The sequence below is a fragment of the Equus caballus genome, chromosome 12, assembly GCF_041296265.1.
Source record: "Equus caballus isolate H_3958 breed thoroughbred chromosome 12, TB-T2T, whole genome shotgun sequence".
In the NCBI taxonomy this organism is placed as follows: Eukaryota; Metazoa; Chordata; class Mammalia; order Perissodactyla; family Equidae; genus Equus; species Equus caballus.
Window position 1 is genome coordinate 27669839 of NC_091695.1, and position 15678 is coordinate 27685516.

At 40.6% G+C, this 15678-nt stretch overlaps 1 protein-coding gene across 6 annotated transcripts; it reads left to right on the forward strand.

Annotated features, from left to right (window-relative positions):
• The first annotated feature begins 1306 nt into the window (after positions 1 to 1306).
• FAM111B (FAM111 trypsin like peptidase B) lies at positions 1307 to 11264 on the forward strand. Of its 6 annotated transcripts, none has more exons than XM_014729525.3 (5): positions 1307 to 1494; positions 2214 to 2348; positions 2457 to 2506; positions 3680 to 3804; positions 8967 to 11264. In XM_014729525.3, the coding sequence occupies exons 4-5, from the start codon at positions 3724 to 3726 to the stop codon at positions 11097 to 11099; spliced, it is 2214 nt and encodes a 737-aa protein (XP_014585011.2). In that variant the 5' UTR covers positions 1307 to 1494; positions 2214 to 2348; positions 2457 to 2506; positions 3680 to 3723; the 3' UTR covers positions 11100 to 11264. The 6 variants fall into 6 exon arrangements, with proteins under 6 accessions (XP_014585011.2, XP_023509866.1, XP_023509865.1 ...); XM_023654097.2 differs by having other exon boundaries at positions 1374 to 1494; positions 3685 to 3804; XM_070228734.1 differs by having other exon boundaries at positions 1374 to 1494; positions 2262 to 2348; positions 3685 to 3804.
• The last annotated feature ends 4414 nt before the right edge of the window (positions 11265 to 15678 follow it).

Consider the following 15678-nt stretch of genomic DNA (forward strand, 5'->3'; position numbering starts at 1 on the left):
CTAAAGTTTACTCTCTCCAAATCCCACAGATCACCTGGAGTTTAAGCAGTGATTGTAGCTTCTCTGTGTATGTTTTATATCAAGACAAGTTCGGGAAAGCTTTCACAATTCTTCCACCAACACCATCAACTTTTACATAAATATCTATTCTTCTATGAATTACGAAAGAAATGTCACTATCATCACCCACCAATCATATTTTCCCCTTCTTTGACCAGCCTTTCAAAAATAGCACCCAAGAGGCCAGCTGGTGGCATAGTGGTTAAGTTGGCACGCTCTGCTTTAGCAACACGCAGTTCACTGCTGAGATCCCAGGGCGGACCTACACACCACTGGTGGATCTGTGCTGTTGAGGCATCCCACATACAAAAATAGAGCAAGATTGCCACAGGTGTTAGCTCAGGGACAATCTTCCTCACCACAACACACTCACAAAAGTACCCAATACTGAAGGTTCTTAAGAACCTAAATTTAGGTTCTTAAACTGTAAGATGTTTTCTCAAGCCCCTTGCAAAGCACTTCTTTGATGGTCAGTTTGGAGATACCTAACTTTGGCGTCCTCCATCAGGGCGGTAAAGTTGTGCCATGTCCTAATGCAACGTCTAGGAAACCAGGCGTGCAGGTGCTGCCCCGTCCTCCTGGTTGACAGAGTCTATGTGCATCAGCCTCTCGGCGAAGTTGGCTCATTTGCAGAGGGGAGCCAAGCCCGACTAGACGCCACCGCAGAAGCTGCTTGCTTTCGGCCATTCTGGCCGCTGGAAGCTGGTGAAGCGAGGCACGCGGACGCTCAAATTTCCCGGCAGGAGCCTCCGCCAGGTCTCGGGGAGCTCTGCAGCAGCTGCAGGCTTCGGTCCTGGATCCTCCTCCCACCGCTGCCGCCCACCCCGCAGCGGCTGAGGGGCATCAACCACCGCGCACAAAGCACCGGTGGCCGGACTGTTAGCCCTGCAGCTTCGACCCCGGGCGCGCTGCTCCTGCTCTGCGCAGCTGCCCCGGATCGAGAGCCCCGCGGAGAGCACGAATCCGCCAGCTCCTCCTATTCCCGCCCAGCACTCGCTCAGCTCTTCTCCTGGCGACAGCCGAAGCGGATAGGCGGAAGGGATGGAGGGAAGGAAGCGAGTGCTCCAAGTTTGCCCCCGAACACGGAAGCTGGCCGTGGACCGAATGTGGGCAGTGAGTGGAGGGGTGGGACCAAGCCGGATCATCAGGACAAGTGGGGCGGGTGGATATGCATCTCCTGCGGGCCCGCCCGTAGCGGCAGCCCGCCCCCTGAGGTCCATCCCCATTCTTTCTCACCGCCCCACTCAGTGGTCCAATGAGCGCGGACAGCTCCTGCAACCTTGCCGTCCGTTGGCCAGATGATGTCATATCCCACACCCATTCCTGTGAGCCCGCGTAAATTCCGGGAAAGAGCCAGCTGAGCGCCATCTCTGCAGTTCTTGCGAATCCCAGTGTGGCCTTCGCCGGCACTTTTGGGGCAGATTCTCCGCTTCTGTGAGTGGTTCTTCTGGTCTTGAGTTGAACGTGGAGTTCTTACGGGGTGGTTATCAAGGGCACTGCGCAGAAGGACCTCAGGCAGGAACCAAAGGGGTTTTCGGGGGAAGGGAAGAAAGGCAGCTTTCGGTTGTGGGAATCTCCTTTCTGCTCCCCAGCTTCGAAGTAAAACTCCCCAGAGATTTACTCCTGGAAAGACACTTTGAGATAGTCTTGAGGGTAGAACCTGGTATCTTCCTCTTTTTTGTTGTGAGGAAGATTGTCGCTGAGCTAACATCTGTTGCCAATCTTCCTCTTTTTGCTTGAGGAAGATTGTCGCTGGCTAACACCTGTGCCAATCCTCGTCTATTTTATGTGGGATGCTGCCACAGCGTGGCTTGACAAGCGGTGCCAGGTCCACACTTGGGATCGGAACCATGGACCCTGGGCCATGGTGGTCGAACTTAACCACTACACCACCTGGCTTCCCCATGGTATCTTCTTTTTTAACAAGCTCAGAGGAAGTAATTCACAGGAATATTAAAAGTTTGATCTGAACCAAAGTCCTTAATTTACAAATGAGGAAGCTAAGATCCAAGAGGTGTGTAGGGAGAGAGTTTGACGTTTTGGGGTAGTTCTTTCCAGGCCTTAGGTAGTTTCCTCCATTGTTGCTCTGATCTGTTCTCAGCTGAATATTTGAAGGGAACCCTCTTCATATCCGGAGTTCTCTCTTTGTGCAGGTCTCTTCCTTCTGTGTCCTGTTAACTCTTGCCACCTTGGTCTCTCAGCTCTATCTCTTCAAGTCAGGAATCTCAGCTGACTCTTGCCGCCTCTCGGTGCGCCCTGGCCTGGTATCTCTCAAGGAGTCAGCTGGAGTAAGTAGATTGCACCTCATTTGTCACTGTCTTTAATTGCGTGATGTCCAGTTCTTTGTAAATTATTGTTTCACGTATATTGCCCATTTTGGCTTGTTTTGTTTTCAGACTTGAGGGAAAATCCGGTTCCTGTTACTCCATTTAGCCAGAAATCCAAGGTAATAATTGTTCTAATGTACTTGTCTACTTGTTTCATCTGTGTCACTTGATTTCTCTCCTCATGATGCGTCATACATTCTTGTTTCTTTTTATACCTGATAATTTTTTATTGGATATTAAGCTTCATTAACTTCACATCTTTGTGTGCTAGAAATTGTTATATTCCTATCAATATTCTTGAGCTTTGTTGTAGCACACAGTTATGTTATTTGCAAACAGTTTTATCTGTGCAAGACTTGCTTTTATTTTTAATGCCTTATTGTTATTATTATTGTTTCTAGAGATTGGCACCTGAGCTAGCATCTGTTGCTATTCTTTTTCTTTTTTTTCTTCTTCTTCTTCTTCTCCCCAAAGTCCCCCAGTATATAGCTGTATGTTCTAGTTGTGAATGCCTCTGTTTGTGCTATGTGGGATGCCACCTCAGCATGGCTTGATGAGTGGTGCCACGTCTGCGCCCAGGATCTGAACCGACAAAACCCTGGGCTACTGAAGCGGAGCACGGGAACTTAACCACTTGGCCACAGGGCCTGCCCCCCAATGCTTCCTCTTAAACTTTGTCTAGGTGGGACCAGAGCAGCCTGTAGTCTAGAGCTAATTTTGTCCCACTATCGAGGCAACACCTTTCTGAATACTCTACCTGATACCTCATGAATTATGATGTTTTCCAGTTTCACTTTTGGGAACAGAAACTATTCTCAGCCCTCTGTGAACTTCAGATTCGTTCCATCTTTTTCCTTTGGGTGGTTCTTCCCCTGGCTTCCATTAGTTTCATCACACGCCTGCACTCCTCAGTATTTAGCTGAAATTTGCAGGGTACCCACTACAGATCTCCGACGCTGTCTGTATAGCTGTAGCTCTCTTCTCTATCGTACTCTGCCCTACAAATTCCAATCATGTAGGCATCCCACGACTCACAGCGTATCTTCCCAACTCAGGGAAATTGCCAGGCTCTATTGTGCTTTTTCTCTTTGGGCTGTAGCCTAGAAACACTCCCCAGGCAGTAAGCCAGACATCCATAAGGCTTACTTCATTTGATTTCTCTCTCGTACGGATCAGAGATCATTGTTCTATGCTGCCTGATGTCTAGTGTTTGAAAGCTATTCTTTCATCTGTCTTTTCTTATTTTTTTAGTCATTTCAAGTAGGAGGTTAATCCAATCTTTGTCTGTCTAGCTTAGCCAGCAGAGGAAGTGACTTACCTTCTCTTGGATATCATCATGAATTCCATGAAGCCTGAAGAGAACAAGTCATTCAGTGCTACAGGAAATGACCAGAGTACCAGACCTAAAGTTTCAGAGGTAAGTCTACTTTTTAACAACCCTTCGCGGGAGCAGCACTCTGACTATAGCGCTATATTAGGATCCTGGAAGGGGATAAGTTCATAAAGAATGGCAGTTATAATCCCTTCTTTTGTGTGGTTTAAAATATATTTGGAGAGATCATACACATAAGTGCCTGTAAAACAAAATGATAGTGTATAAGTTATTAATGCAAAAAGTGCCTTGTTAGACAACATGGTAACTGATAAACAGTGTAGACACTTACTATCATTGACAATATAGACAGACGAAAAATAATAACATAGTTAATATTTACTGAGAAGTTACTATGTGCCTGGAATGATGCTTGTTACTTCCTATGGATTATCTCATTTAACGTTTAATAAAACTCTATACAATAGATGTTATTATCATCCTTATTTTACAAATGAAGAAAGTGAAATCCAACTTCCTTAAAGGTGAAAAGTACTAGACTTCGGAGTGAGGATTTGAATCCAGGCAATCACACTTTGGGGTCTGGTTTTTGATCAACACACTATTTTACTCAAAATTTGAAAAATGAGGGGCCAGCCCCGTGGCTGAGTGGTTGGGTTCGTGTTCTCTGCTTCAGCAGCCCAGGGTTTCACTGGTCTGGATCCTGGGCGTGGACATGGCACCACTCCTCAAGCCATGTTAAGGTGGTGTCCCATATAGCACAACCAGAGGGACCTACAACCCAGAATACACAACTATGTACTGGGGTGCTTTGGAGAGAAGCAGAAGAAAAAAAAAGAAAAATATGGGCAACAGATGTTAGCTCAGGTGCCAATCTTTAAAAAAAAATATGCAAAATGATAATACTAAGTGGAGATATCAACAAGAGCTTTTGGAGTGCAGAGAGGAGGATGCTTAATTCATACTCAAAAAATTAAGGCAATACCATACGAGAAAGATCTTAATGATTAAAACTTCACCAGGGAAGTGGATGAAGCATGAGGGAATAGACTGAGTCATGTACACATGAAAACAGAGTTGAGGAACAGTATAGTTAGACTTGATGGTATATAAGGAGAATTCAAGAATGTGGTAGACAAATAATGCTGGCAAGATAGTTTAGTACAAGATCACAATAGGCTTTATATCAATAAAAAGTTTTCATTTTGTCAGGGAGAAAAATCCTGCAATTGTGAAATAATAAAATGGATTCATTAGATTAAAATTAAATAAAATTTAAAATTAATTTCCTCCATGCACTAGCCACCTTTCAAGTGCTCAGTCACCATGTGTGGCTAATGGCTGCCATATTGGACAAGGCAGATATAGAACATTTCCATCATTGCAGAAAGCTCCACTGGACAGTGCTGCTCTGGATTAAGGAAGTCTGTGGCCTTGCTGCTCAAGGTGTGGTCCATACCCCAGCAGCATTGATAGCACCTGAGAGCTTGTTAGACCTGCGTGATCTACATTTTAACAATATACCCAGGTCATTCCTATGCATATTAAAATTTGAGAAACACTGTTTAAAAATATGCTTCCATTCAAATATTATATATGGTGAAATCCATCGTTGGTATCAGCATTATTTGCTAATATTTATTTAGCTTGTATAGCATTATTACAAAACGAGACACTTTTAGCCCCATGGAGGGAAAAAAAAAATGGATTTCATTAGTTCATGCATCTGGAAAGTCCAGAGATCAGCTGAGCTTTAATTTAGCAGTACACAATTATTTTCAAGGACTTATTTATGTTTTCTTTTTCCTTTTTTCTTTTTTGAGGAAGATTAACCCTGAGCTCACATCCTTCACCAATCCTCCTCTTTTTGCTGAGGAAGATTGGCCCTGAGCTAACATCTGTGCCCATCTTCCTCTACTTTATATGTGGGATGCCTGCCACAGCATGGCTTGATAAGCGGTGCATAGGTCCATACCTGGGATCCAAACCAGCAAACTCCAGGCTGCTGAAGGGGAGCACATGAACTTAACCACTACACCGCCAGGCCTGCCCCAACTTATTTATGTTTTCAATCTCTACACTCTGTTTTTCATTTCAAGCCTCTGGCTGGCTTTCTACATAGTGACCATGTAGGTTCAGTAATTTCAGGGTTCATATCTGCGTTTTTGACCATCCAGATAATGAATCTATCCTGGTAGCCTGAGAAAACTTCTCTTTGCCATCTGATTGTTTCAAGCTAAGTAGCTCAACCATTCTTGCACAAAAGCTTGTGGCTAAGGGGGCACTTAAAGCAATCAAGATCTATTCTGAGCTGGCAGGAATTCATTTCTATACACTTTAAAAAAAATTTTTTTTTAGTGAGGAAGATTGGCCTTGAGCTAACATCTGTTGCCAATCTTCTTCTTTTTTGCTTGAGGAAGATTGTTGCTGAGCTAACATCTGTGCTAATCTTCCTCTATTTTATGGGGGATGTCACCACAGCGTGGCTTGACAAGTGGTGCTAGGTCCATGTCTGGGATCCAAACCTGCAGACCCAGGGCCACTGAAGCGAAGCACGTGAACTTAACCGCCACGCCACTGGGCCAGCCCCTCTTTACACATTTATAGCACTAAAAAATGAGAGAGGTAGAATAGCTTTTTGGAAGATAGCTGCAGTATCTTTTACTTCCTTGAACTTCATGCTTAGGTATTTGGATTTTATTCTGTAAGTAAAGAACAAGTATTTACAGTTTTTATTCTTGTATTATTTAGGAAGAGGGGTTTAATTGAAACTTTAAGTTAAATATTCATGTTAAAATACCTAGCGCTACACTGTTCAATACACTAGCTACATGTGGCTATTTAAATTTAAATTCAATTTAATTAAAGTTAAATATTGAAAAAAGTGAACAATTCAGATTCTCAGTTGCACTAACCACATTTCAACTAGTCAGTAGCGACACGTGGCTGCCATGTTGGGCAGTGTAGATGCTCAACATTTCCATCATTGCAGAAAATTCTATTGGACAGTACTTGTCTAGGGCATCCACTTACAGAACAAAAGTATAATGTAAAACTTCCAAATTATTTGGAGGGAAAATAGAATGAGGAAGAAAAATCGATCTGAAAGAAGACAACAAAGCAAGAGAATATAAATTTAGAAAAAATGGGAAGAATAGTTGAGCAATTCCACTCTTAAGTCTATACCTGAGAGACGCTCTTGCACATGTGCACCAGGAAACATATTCAAAGATCTTCATAGCTGAACTGCATCACTATTTTTAGCAGAGAAACCCTGGGAACAACTGAAATACGCATAAACAGTTCATTTCTTCAGTGGATTCTGTTTAACTGTGAAAGTGAATATAGGACTCCGTCAACTGGAATGAACCTCAAAAAAATAGCAAACGAAATCAGAGAAGTACACATTCAGTAGGATGCATTTATATAGAATCAAAAACAGGCAAAACATATGGTTACTTATAATTTTACTAGGTATGTGTATGTCTCTAAAGAAACATAATTTTTAAACAAATTCAGGAATAGTTGTCTATGAGAATGAGAAAGGGAGATATGAAGGAGGGGCATACTGAAGGCTTCTAGTGAAATGTAATATGCTATTTCTTAAGCTGGGTGGCAGATACATAGATGTTTATTATTATTTAAAATATAGGATATGTCATATACTGCTTTTGTATGTGTAGTATGTTTCCTAGTTTTAAAAAAGTGGCATATAAGAGATAAATTAGAGGAAGAAACTCAGGATGAGGATGATTCATAGGGTGCTAGCTTGGGTGGTTGAGTGGGTGATGGCACCATTAACAGACTCAGGAAACACAGGAAGAAAGGAATGATGAGCAGTAAGTTTTATGACTCTGGTTTTGAAAGGGTTTGGTTTGCTTTTGAAAGTGTTGAGAGTGAAATGCCCCTATGTGTTCCAGAGTAGACGTCAAATAGGCAACGGAATCTTATATCTGGATCTCAAAAGAGAGGATATTGTTGCAGATAGAGATTTGGACAATAAATAGTAGTTGAAAACATGAAAGAATAGGAAAGCACCATGAGAAGAAATTCACATGCCCAGAACCTAAGCCCATTCCATTGCACTTTCCTCCTAAATAAACCAAGCTCAGGTGTCCTTTCTGACTTTACTCTGTCTAGCTTTATTCCTCTATTCATATAGAGTAGGTCTAAGACTTCAGATTCCACAATAATTCCCAGGCAAGTTCTCTTGACTCCTACGGTGTAATATTTTTCATTTACATCCTTGTTTTTCATTCCTCTTGCCATCAGGTTATCAATACTTTTTCCTAGGCTATTGCCAACTGATTGTATATGTATATGTTTTGAATATGTATGTTTGTATATGAAAATGTAAATTGATTTGTATACATATCAATCCTGTGATTTATCAATCATTTTAGTACATTCCCAGAGTGCTGTTGAATCATGTACAGAATAGAAGCTAAACAGATACTTAATGGGAATTTTTGAAAGGTGATGTTTCAACTGTGCAAAAGATGTGTTAAATAAGTCCAACTTCACTAGTAAGTAAATAAATGCAAATTTAAAAAACAGTTAACTTAGATGGCATTTCATCTATCAATTGATGAACATTTAAAATAATAGTACTGAAATCCTTTTGAGGAGTCAGCCATGTGGTTGATCTCCTTGGGCAGCAGGGGAGAAGGGACAGTGTGAGTTGACCCAACTTTCCTGGAAAGCAGTGTGGCAGTATATATGTTGTGAAGTACTCTTATAACCTTAGTCTCAATATTTCCACTGCTGGGATTCTGGCCTAAGGAAATATTCAGATATGCAAACAAAATGTTTTATATATAGAGATTTGTCACATTTAGAGCAGTAAAAAATTGGAAACAAGCTAAATATCCAGCAATAGAAGAATGGATTCGAAATTATTGTACAGTGAAATATCATATGGACCCTCAAATTGTGTTTTCAAAGGTTGTTTAATGACACATGAAAGCATTGGCAGACTGCTTAGTGAAAAATAAACTCATATGCAGTATAGTATAATTTAAGAATCATAAGATTTATAACTGCATGTAAAATAATAGAAACAAATAAAATGTACAGTGGTTATCTCTGGTAATGGAATAATGATTGATATATTTTCTCCATTATACATTGTCTATTTTATTATCCAATTTTTATTCAGAATATTTATTAGTTTTATAATTAGAAAAATATGAAACATTACTATTAAATGTGGTTCTTATTAAATTTTTAATCTTTCATTTTTTAAGGATGTCGTGAAGCAGACATGTTCTGGCACACCTGTTGATCATTCTCTAGTTGACACAAGAGAGGGTAGTGGCACCGTTAAGCTTAAAAGTGAAGTTATTAAGCAAGAAACATCCCATGAAATTCAGAACCCAAATCTGAGCACCAATAAAAAATGTTGTTTCACCTTTACTTTGAATGACAGCTCCAGGAAATCAGACCGTAGTATATTTACAACATATGGTGAACTCAATGAGAATATCTACTCAGCTTTGAAAGCTAATGACAATTTCAGTGAAAGGATGGAGAATCATTTTAATAAGAACATTATTGCTTATGAAGAAAAAACAATAGAAGGATATGTAAATTTAGGAATGCCTCTCAAGTGCCTACCTAAAGGTTCCCATTTTAAAATAACGTTTGGTCAAAGAAAGAGTAACCAGGAAGAAGATGATCAGATATTACGCCAATGTGAAAATCCAAACATCGAATGCATTCTTTTTCACATTGTTGCTGTTGGGAAGTCAATAAAGAAGATTCTTAAGATCAAGGAACTTCATGAAAGAGGAAGTACACTTTGTATCTATGCCTTGAAGGGTGAGACTATCAAAGAAGCCCTGTGCAAGGATGGCCGATTTCGGTCTGACCTAGACAAATTTGAATGGAAACTAATGGAAGGTCATAATAAAATTCATGGAAAACAGTCCATGGTGGATGAAGTATCTGAAAAAGTCTTAGAAATGGACATTTTTAAAAAAAGATCTGTCAGAAAAGGTACCTGTAGAAAAATTAAACGGGAGAATGAAAATGCCACTGATGAAATCAGTCCCTCGCATCCGATACAGAATAAGATCAAGGTCCATGAACAAGAGAAAGATGCAACGACTGAAGATGCAGAACACAACAGAGAAGAAATTCTGCCACCTCAGAGTCTAGGGCATGATATTGAAGGTAAAAAATGCCGGACTATTGTCAGAGTTAGGCATTATTACAACAATAATTTCAACAGAAGATATAGGGAGAAAATCTCACGAGTTAGGCAAAGGCCCCATAAGGCTGTGCATTTTGCTATTGATGAGGATATCCAGAGGAAGGCAATTAATCTCTTGATAAAGAATTTCCAAATGTTGGACCAAGTTATAATGCATCAATATCCGAATTTTAATGAAGAGGCACTCCGGATAAGAAAGTATTTTCGGGAAGAGCAGAAAAAAACAAAACTGTCAACGTTTAAACAATTCAACATATATAAAAAAAACTTCGGAAAAGTGACTAAAAATTCTACTTCAGTTGCCACCTGTGAACATCTTATTCATCTTAGTAAGTCAGTTGGGTTCATGACGTGGAACAATAATGGAAACAGGGGCACAGGTACTTGCTTTGTCTTCAATGATGGTTATATCTTTACCTGTCGACATGTTGTACATCTTATGGTGGGAGAAGGCACAGATCCAAGTTTGTGGCCAGATATAATAAGCAAATGTGCAAAAGTAACTTTCACTTATAAAACGTTCTATCCTACTGATAGCAATTGGTATTCCCTTGAGCCATGGTTTGCAGTGTCTGATGCAACTCTAGATTATGCCATTTTAAAACTAAGAGAAAATGGAACTGGATTTCCTCCAGGCCTATTTGGACAAATTTCCCCTCCACCATCTCATGGTTTGATTTACTTAATTGGTCACCCAGAAAGCGAGATCAAGACAATAGATGGTTGTGCTGTGATTCCTGGAGATCAGCGGTTAAGCAGGTACCCAGAGCATCATCAAGATGAGGTGGTAGGACCCAATGCTGCCACTTACAGTGCTTTCTCTATGTTTACCCAAAGGAGTTTCCCATCAGAAGTTTGGAGAAGTGACACACTTAGCTATGATACTTGTTTTTCTAGTGGGTCCTCTGGCTCCCCGGTGTTTAATGAATCTGGCAAATTGGTTGCTGTACATTCCTTCGGTCATTTTTATAAGTGTGGCAATGTGGTGCATGCCCTCATTGAATTCGGCTATTCTATGCAGTCAATTCTTTGTGATATTAAACAGAAAAATGAGAGCTTTTATAAATTATTAAACGAAGAGAAAAATGAGAATCAAAATGAAGACAAAAATAACAAACAAGAGTTGTCACTTCAAGATCAGCAGGTGGAACCCATGGAACATTAGAAAAAAGATGCTGTTTTCAAGAAAATATGCCAATAATTTAGAGTAGTTGGGGCTCTTTCCTTAAAATATAGTGAATATTCTTTTTTAATTAGACAGCTTTTACAGAATCTTGTTAGATATGTAAAACACATATTAGAGTGAAAATAAATATTGATTTTTTTCCCAGATTGAGTTTTTTTATTTGAAACAATCTCAAGCCTCACTTAAAATACTTAGCTCACTGATGACATATGCAAAGAATTTGGTATTTACCACCCTAAATGCCTAGGATGGTACAGCCATCCCATCTTCCTAACTGGTGAAGCGGTTCTTGTTCTCTGAGTAACAAGATACATTTAGAGTTAGAGTTAAGGGAAAAAGGTGTATTGATCCTCTAAAACCCAAAGTTCTTTGCTAATCTTATTTTTTCCTCTTTTCTGCCGCCTGTGACGTCAGCCTCTATTGCAGATGCCAATAGAAAATCCCGGCTTTTCAGTTCTTTAATTCTGTGCTTCTCTGGCAGATATAAGGAGTGATTGCTTAGTCTCCATTCCCATCCGCTCATGTTCAGAGTCTGGAAAGCTAAAAGCTGTCTCAGTCTAAGTTGAAACTAAGATTCTGGGCATAAGTCGGATTCCTTTAAATAGATGCACTTGCCTGCCGGAGTCCAGCTCCACCCGGTAGGGTTCCTGAGGGAGGAACGGTGTTGGCGAAAAGAGAAGTTACGGTGAGACTGGAAGTGAGGTTTCCAAGCCTGATTTATTCGAAGCATTCAAGCACTTATATAGGGTCCAGGTCATGCGTTTATGATTTCATGGAATTATCTCAGTACATAATTTTGGCAAACAAAATGGGTACATAAGCATATCTTGTTAGAATGTTAGCACAGTATGTCTGTGAGAAGTAAGCAACCTTTCTTAAATATAGATATTGACCTTTTTTATATGTCTACTAGGCGTCTAGATGATTAAGAATGGTTGCAAAACAGTGTGTAACGTCTAGATTTATTTCCTCATGGGTCGAATGGCCCTAAGCCTCTATCTTTATTCCTGTAATAATGAAAGCAGAAGTATTGCAAAGTGTAAGGGGACCAAATACACACAGGCCCCCAGCTCCGTCTGATCGAAAGCCACACAGGCACAGTGCTTGGGGTTTCTCTTTTACCATTAACTATTTTATAGGGTTCCCAATCCTCATCATAATCCCAGTTCCTCTGTGTCAATATATTATGATATTTCTTTGCAACTTTGTCAGGATCATGAGTTGCCTTAGGAAGGGGTAGTTTTTGTATGCCTCTGCTCCTGGGGGGGTGCCACCATTTACCTCCTGTCCTAACAGGCCTAAGATAATATCTGCCTCGTAGAAGGACTTGAGGAGGGAATGTTCTCCTTAGAGGCTGATTATTAGAAGGCTTCCTCCTGGAGGGCTGTCCAGGCTCCCCCACTGCCTTTCCAGGAGGGGTCAGAACGTTTTTTTTCCCTTCAGGCTGTTGTTTCCCTGAAACCTCCCTAGAAGGCCAGGTTACATCAGCTTTTTTCCCCTGCTTGGAGAGATTTTTCCCAAGATATCCCATGTACAGAAAAAGAACAGCAAGAGCAATATTGCTAAGATTAGTAGCATGAGTAGGATCAGGAGCGGCCGACCGCCAGCTTCTGAGGGTCTGCCGTGCGTTCCCCCATCTCTCTCCTTGGGTAGAGGCTTAGCTGACTGGTGGGCGGCTCCCGGCACTTGCCTATTATTTGGAAGATGGAAATAAGATGTAGGCCATGTTTCTTCTTGCTCCATCTTGTGGCAAACTAAGTCATAGAAAAGTGAGCATCTGGAGATAGTAGTTTTGGCCACATTCAGTGAGGTCTAGTCATCAGCTTCCTGGGTACCCAGGAGTAATCACAGCAATAGCAGCAGCCAGAGTCAGCATTGCAATGTCTAGTCATTCACTTTGATGGTGTGGAGAGGCGTTTGTAACAGCTTCCTATCCAACCAGCTTCCTGATTCCTGGTTTGCAGCTAAGACTGTATTCTCAAACCCAGTAACTCCAGTGTTGGTCTTCTGAATCCCACTGCTTTTATCATTCTGAAGATTTTCCAGCACTTAATCCCTTCAGTTAAATCTGTTTACTTGCACTCTGATGTACCCTCCTTAACAACTACTAATTGATTAGACTGCCCAAATATGTGGTAGTCTCTGTGTGCAAAAGCCATAAATCTGACTCAGAGAAATTGTTGGTTCAGAAACTCTAGATCTGTATGTCTATTACAAAGGATATAGGAACAACTGCTGAATTTCAAAAATACAATAGTAGCTTAAATGAGAGAAGTTTATTTCTCTCTCACCTGATAATCTAAACATACTCTGTGGTTGTGGGAATTCTGGGATGTTAAGATATTGGGTGTCTTCAATCAGGTTACACCACAGTCCTCAACTTGCAACACAGTCCAAGATGGCTGCAAAACCTCCAGCCAACACATATACACCACAGCCAGGAAACTGCAAAAGAAGAATGCACCTTTTCCTCTTAAGAATACCATCCAGAAACTGCATGTATCATGGCTGCTTGTACCCATTGTATACAATTTGGTTACAGAGCTCATTTAGCTGAAAATCAGGCTGTGAAATGTAGCTTTTATTCTGGCTGATCAGATGCCCAGCCTAAATGCTATTGCTGTTGAATAAAGGGAAAATGGATATTGGATAAACTAGTAGTGTCAACCACAGACCCACCCATCTGGCCCCTCTAGTATCTATATATACTCTTCTTAAAGCACACTTACCCACTTCCCAAAATAGTCCAGAATTTCTGGATAATGTGCATTTCGCTCTGACACATCTGGATGCAGCTCCTCATAGTCCAGGGATGTATCTGACCATTCCCCCTCACGCTACATACACACCCCATATACCATAGTGGAATATGGTCAGAATCCAAGAACTTAAATTTTTATTCAGAAAAGAGAAGAATGGAAACTACAGCAGTCACTATCCCACAGCAGTGGTCAAATTCTGTTGCGCAGGATTTGTCAGGATGCTCAGCTCTGGCAGGGGGAACCATTTTTGGTTAGCTCATACTGCAACTCTTGGTTACCGCTTTTTGGAGCTGGAAGTGCCTTGATCATTGTCCTTCACAGCCCCAGATTTTGTCCTTCAGGGTGGTCTTTTTTGTCCATTGTTTGCTGTGGCCATTCCTTACTCTTTTTTAAAGTCTACTTTTATTAAGTGAGGACTTATGTACAGTAAAATACATACTTTTTGGCAGGTATATGAATTCTGGTATATGAATACAGGTATATGAATTCTGGCAAATGTATATACTTGAGTAACTGCTACCACAATCAAAAAGTTAAGCAGTATTTAGTAAAATAGAACTGCAATGCTGTCATCATGCTTACAAAAATTTAATGATAATTTTAGCCAGTGTATATCTTTCCCTAACTACTCCTAAATTTGCTGTTAATTTTTGTTTTACATCTGGGTTTTTCAAATCAGAATCAAAAGTCCACACGTCATATTTGGTTGTATGAGTCTCTTAAGTCACTTTTAATGTGTAAACTCCCCCTTCCTCTTTATTTTTTCCTGACATTTATTTATTGAAGAAAAGTGGGTCATATTTGTCCTGAAGAATATTCTACATTCTAGACTTTGCTGCGTCATCCCTGTGATGTTATTCAATATGTAGCTGTAGTCTCTGTATTTCCTGTAAACTAGTGGTTAGATCTAGAGGCTGATTATATTCAGTTTGGACTTTTTTCCAAGAAACTTCCTAGGTGGTGCCAAGGAATGCCTTCCGGTTGCATTTATGGGAACTTTTATTGACAAAGGAGATCCATAAAGACGGCAGAGAGGTAGACTTACTGAGGAAAATGTGACCATATTCTTCTATCCAATACTAATATGTGAGACATATGTTGTATTATAATTATTTACTTATAAGCCAATTCAAGGTCCCAAAGTGCTTATTCAAGAGACAAGCCTTCTTTCTTAATCACTACCTGAGTAATAGGAAATCTACTCTCAGTATTAGACTCATCATTTCTCTACCACACCATGTATACTGACATTTCCTGTTTCAATACTTACTGAAACTGAAAGGAGCAATCGCACAACAAAAGGTGAGGTATAGCTTTAACCAAAAGGAAACCTTTAAACATTTTCATAAAGCTGTGGGCCCTCATGATGAATCCTGGGAGCCCAGTACTGCCCCTGCTACAATCACACAGATAAAAGGTTTCAAATCACTTAATCCTGCTGCTGCAACTAAATCTCCACTGAAGATTATTCATGGAAGCTCCTAATTGGGTGAATCAGATCTTCAAACTTATTTTTTTTTAATAGTAGGCAATTGAAGCCTGCCCTTCTCAGTGCCAATCCTGGAAACCTGGTCATATGCCACTGCTTGAGCTTGGCTGCCATATGATCTCTGCCCCATCCCTCTGAACCAAAGATGGGTCCAACCAGATGGGCCAGACAAACTGTGGTTCTAAGTAGTTATAGTAAGAGGCACTCTCCAGTGAAATTTTAGGTATAGCTTATCATTGGGATTTGCAGGACTCAGATACATAGACCCTTGGATTTTGTGACAGTAAGCACATCTGAATTTGGGATC

Coding starts and splice junctions, on each gene's coding strand:
- FAM111B (XM_014729525.3), top strand. CDS start 3,724: ATGAATTCCATGAAGCCTGAAGAGAACAAGTCATTCAGTGCTACAGGA. Junction 3,805..8,966: donor CCAGACCTAAAGTTTCAGAG/GTAAGTCTACTT, acceptor TCATTTTTTAAG/GATGTCGTGAAGCAGACATG.